The sequence below is a fragment of the Myotis brandtii genome, unplaced genomic scaffold, assembly GCF_000412655.1.
Source record: "Myotis brandtii unplaced genomic scaffold, ASM41265v1 scaffold412, whole genome shotgun sequence".
Lineage (NCBI taxonomy): Eukaryota > Metazoa > Chordata > Mammalia > Chiroptera > Vespertilionidae > Myotis > Myotis brandtii.
In genome coordinates this window covers 330,786-335,539 of record NW_005365832.1, presented here as the reverse complement: position 1 = coordinate 335,539, position 4,754 = coordinate 330,786, and the positions used below count along the sequence as shown (strand labels likewise).

The 4,754-nt window shown below is 41.2% G+C and overlaps 1 protein-coding gene across 1 annotated transcript in view; it reads left to right on the top strand.

Annotated features, from left to right (window-relative positions):
- Positions 1–4,416, top strand: part of PGAP1 (post-GPI attachment to proteins 1) — a 52,383-nt gene extending 47,967 nt beyond the window's left edge. Inside the window, exons 26-27 of the mRNA XM_014545559.1 lie at positions 835–939; positions 2,293–4,416. Coding sequence (XP_014401045.1) covers positions 835–939; positions 2,293–2,431 — 244 coding nt within the window. The 3' untranslated portion in view covers positions 2,432–4,416. The remainder of the gene's footprint in view (positions 1–834; positions 940–2,292) is intronic.
- Positions 4,417–4,754: the final 338 nt, after the last annotated feature.

Genomic DNA, 4,754 nt, shown 5'->3' with positions numbered 1-4,754 from the left:
AGGGCCAGGTCATTCATATGCAAAAGCCTCTGCGCACAGCTTGGGTGGGGCGAGGTCTCAGGGGATCAACAGGGCAGAGCAAGCAGCTATGGCTGATCCTCAGCCCTGCCCTAAGAGGCTCCGGGTCTCAGTGTTCCTCGGTAATCACTGCAAGCACCTCTGAGAGAAAGCCGCCCTCGAGTTCCGACCGATGCCAGACAGTCCAGTTTCTCCCCGTATGTCCCCAGAGACTCGCCCGGAACTGGAGTTCAGAGCACTCGGGAGCTTGTGTCTCCCTCCCAATTGAAAAAAACAACTACGTCCTCAGCTGCCAGCCCTTTCCGCATGCACCTCCGTACCTCTGCACTTTACTTCCGCACCTCCTCTGAGTCTCAGTGTGCTTTTCTCTTTCCTTCTAGTTGTAGAATTTCCACTCAGCCAGCCTTCCTGTGGTTCTGGATGATGTCTGTTTTGTCTTTTAGTTGTATTTTTGAAGTGGTTGTGTGAGGCAGCAATTTCCGGTGTTTACCTATGCCTCCATCTTGGTTTTTCCTCCTATAAAATTTTTATATGAACTTTCAGGCATATACTTATAAAAAGGAAGTGTGTTCATAGTGAATATTTTTATTTCCTGTAGTAGTTTCTGAACATAATTCTCCATATAAAACTTGGGTATAAAGATGATCTAGAGTAAAAATAATTTATCAAAGATTTCATGAGCTGCTTAGAGTACTCTTGTGCCTCTATTGTTACTGGAATGTTTTGAAATTTTTTGAAGTTGATTGATTCTGATCATGTGAGATGATAAGGTGTGCCTTGTTGATTTATGTTTTATTTTTTTTCTCTTTGATATAGGTATTACTTTAAACTTAATCCTGATCCATGTAAACCTTTGGCATTTATCCTTATTCCAACTATGGCCATTCTTGGAAATACTTACAATGTTTCAATAAAATCAAGGTATGGTTGTTTAATCTTTCTTTTTCTCACATCTATTCCTGGCTTCATCACCCTTTCTTTTATAAAGTCTGAAGCATGTTCTTCCTAATACTTTGACTATTTCTACAGGGAAAACTATAATGGTAATTATGGTATAAATACAAATATAGTTTATATGAAAGTATATTATATTTGTTTTCTTAATTATGGGTTTTACTTATTAGGATATAATAATGTTTTTTCTTTAAAAAGTTAACCCTTAAAAGATATGATGTCTAAGATTTGTTTCCAAAAAATATAGAAATGGAAGTGGATAGTAGTGTAGGTAAAGTAACTTCGGCCATGACTTGATAATTGTTGAAACTGGATACATGAGGTTCATTGTACCATCAGTCTACTTGTGTATGTTTAAAACTCTCTGTAGTAAAAGTTGACTTTTCATTGGCTGGTTGTTTGCTCTCAGAGCCTTTTCTGTTGATTCTGGCAGATATTCTAGAATCAGGCGGGCCTGGGGTTTAGTCTTGGCTCTGCTATCAAATAGCTCCGTATCCTTAGGCAAGTTTCTTAACCCCTCTTATCCTCAGTTTCTCTATTTTCAAAGTTAAAGGTCTTTCCTGATAGAGCAGACACTACTTGAACACATGCTTCCCTGACTCATGGTGGGCCAGCTTAGCACAAATTGAAAAAACCGTAAGCGGAAAATGCACTTAATACGACACCAGAGAATATGGGTGGTGGGCTGGGAACTTTGGCTCCCTGCTGCTGCCCAGCATCACAAGAGGGTTTTTTACCACCTATTGCTAGTCAGAAAGAGATCAAAATTCGAATTATAATTTCTGTTGAATGCATATTGCTTTCGCACCATCGACAAATCAAAAATGTGTAACCCTAACCATCATAAGTCAGGGACTATTAGTATTTTTCTTTTAAAAATATTTAGTGTCTTGTCTTACTTATATGCTCCTCTTAAGGTTGAGGATGGTTCCTTTTTTATTTGATGGGGTTTTTTGCTATTTTAAGTAGGGTTAAATATTTCAGTAGCTGAGTCTTAGTAAATATTATTGATTATTGTTGTTAGGATAGATTTCTAGAGGTAGAATCGCTGAACAGAAGTCCAGCTAGTATTTTTCTATTGTTAAAACTTAGAAGATGAAACAAAACTCGTTACTTATTTTATGGAAATATTTCTTTTTCTAACCAGAATATGGCTTGGATTGATCATGTTTTAAATTATGGACAGTTGAATCGACTATATGAAAAACTGCTTCATCTAAAGTCACTTAGAACACTTTCTCTAAACTGCATCGATGATCAGCATACTTTGTGTTTGCTCAGAGTGCACTTTATGTGATGTGTGTTTCTCTCTCTCCACAGTAAATTGTTGAAGACTACTTCCCAGTTCCCACTTCCTCTGGCGATCGGTGTGATTGCTTTCGGGTCCACACACTTGTACAGGGTCCCCTGCTTTGTCTTCATCCCTCTCGCCCTCCACGCCTTGTGCAACTTTATGTGAGGCAGGACTTGGGGAGCGCTAAGCATGATCTTTGCCTTTGGGCTCGGTGGCCAGAGGGACCGCACAGATCCGTCAGCGTGGACAAGACCCTTTGGAGAAGACGCGTCTATTTTTACAACGTTGAAAATAGGAAATTAGTTTTGTAATGCTTGCAGGCGTCATGGAAGCATGGTTTGTTTTGTGGTGTGGCGTCTGTGTCCTAGTTGTTGGTTTTAATTAGTAAAAGGACAAGGTGGACACGGGCTGTGGGGCCTCTCTCCCCATCAGCTAGTCCGACCGGCCACGCAGGTAGGGATCGTCTCCCAAACACTCAGTAAATGTGGTGCATTCGGCTCATTTCATCAGACTTTCTTCTGAGAAGTGGGATCCTTCGTATTTGCTACAGTACTCTATTGTGAAGTAAGTCTTAAAAAGTGGATGAAATTCACAGCTGTGTGGTTCCTCAAAAATGAAGTGGCCACCGAGAGTCTTTGGCCAGTTTTCAGCAGCCACGGCGAACAACATAGATCTTTCCTTTTTTCCTTACATCAGTGAAAATATACTTTTTTGTTCTAAGGAGTCATGTTTTCTTAGAAACCAATGCAACACTGATGGATGGACACGTAATTCAAACGCAAAACGTAATGAGATTCTCTTGTGACTTTTCAAAATGCCGATCTTAGTTTTATCCTTAGTGAACATGAGGACAGGATAGCAGGTCCGTTGTTCCATCTGTACCACTTTATTTACCAGGTTAACCATTGACCATGGTTGCCCAAAGTGCCTCGGGTCAAGAAGGAGTGTTAAAATAACTAATTTTCAGTGGTCAGAAAAAAACTCTAGGTTTCCACAGTTTTGACTACTGTGGAGGGGGGGAATTGGCATGATCAAGTGCAGTACCACATTTGATGCATAAAATTATAATATTAATGGAGTAACAGACAAACTGTTACCCCATTAACAGCATATGTATAAATAAGTTGGAGGCTTTAGCTACTAGATTTAACAGGTGGAATGTTAATTTGCCAAGGTGATTACTATTTGACAGATGAGAGAATAATATTTCTACTCCAGATTTCAGCTCACTTTTAGCCAGAAGAGTAGGAAGGAGGAAATGGAGCTGGGTGTCTTTGCCTTAAGAAAGCATAAACTGAGGCAGAGGTATGCCTGGCCAATAGAGTCCTTCCTTTAGATGTATCTGCTGTAAGTACCTACAACCTCTCAAGTCCTTACGTCTCAGTGATCCACTGCTGCACCCGTAAGCTGGCGTCCTCCTCAGAGCCCAGGAATGCCCTGGAGTCCAGCTTACCTGCCATTGCACCTGGATCCCTTACACCTCTCAGCTGCTACTGCCTGTGGAGGGCTATCCCCGTGTTCCTGCCTAAACAGGGTCCCCCACTTCTCTTCTCGGTGGTTCCTCAGGTCCTTGCTCTCTTGGCATCAGTTAGCGAGGGTCTTGCTGTCTTTTCTGAGACTGATAAGTTTGGTCGATTCCATTGTTGTCTTTCTCAACTTCATGCCTAGTGTTCCACAGTCATATTTGCACTTACGAATTCCATGAAAGGGAAGTGTTGGCCTCAGAGTCGACATGGCGGACGTGCCCGGCTCTTATCTGAGAGAAGTAGCCAAAGGGATAGATGCAGAGTGCATGTGTGTTCAGCACCCGGAAGGAAAGAGTTTCGTAGATTGTACACCTGTCCCAGGGCCTGCCATGTATATATTTAAATAAGGACACATCTGCCTATGTTTAGCTATACATGTTCCCATAAACAACTTTTATACCCGTGGTATCTTTTACTTTTTCACGGATGTAATTGTACTTCAGGTTACAGACTAAATGTGTTATTTAACTGTTTCTGGACTTGAAGTTGGGCTTATATACAGAAAGAACTTTAGAAAATTCATGAATGTGAATCCTCCGTTGACAGCCATAGCCACTGGGTCTTTGTGATCTGGAGTCTCCTTGTTTAATCAGTACTGCTCATGAATAAAATGTAGCAAGCTTATATTTCTTGTTTGTGAATAGTACATTAGCTTTTTAAAAAAAAAATTATTTTTATTGATTTCAGAGAGGAAGGGAGAGAGAGATGGAAACATCAATATTGAGAGAGAATCATTGATTGGCTGCCTCCTACACACACCCTACTGGGGATTGAGCCCGCCACCCAGGCATGTGCCCCGACCAGGAATCAAACCCAGAGCCTCATGGTCCATGGGACGATGGATGCTCAATCCACTGAGCCACCACAGCCGGGCTACCTTAGCTTTTTAAAGAGGCAGACTAGGTACAACTGATGCTCACTAAAGCATTTTCATGTGAGTGTAGTTATCAAGTCCTAATGTC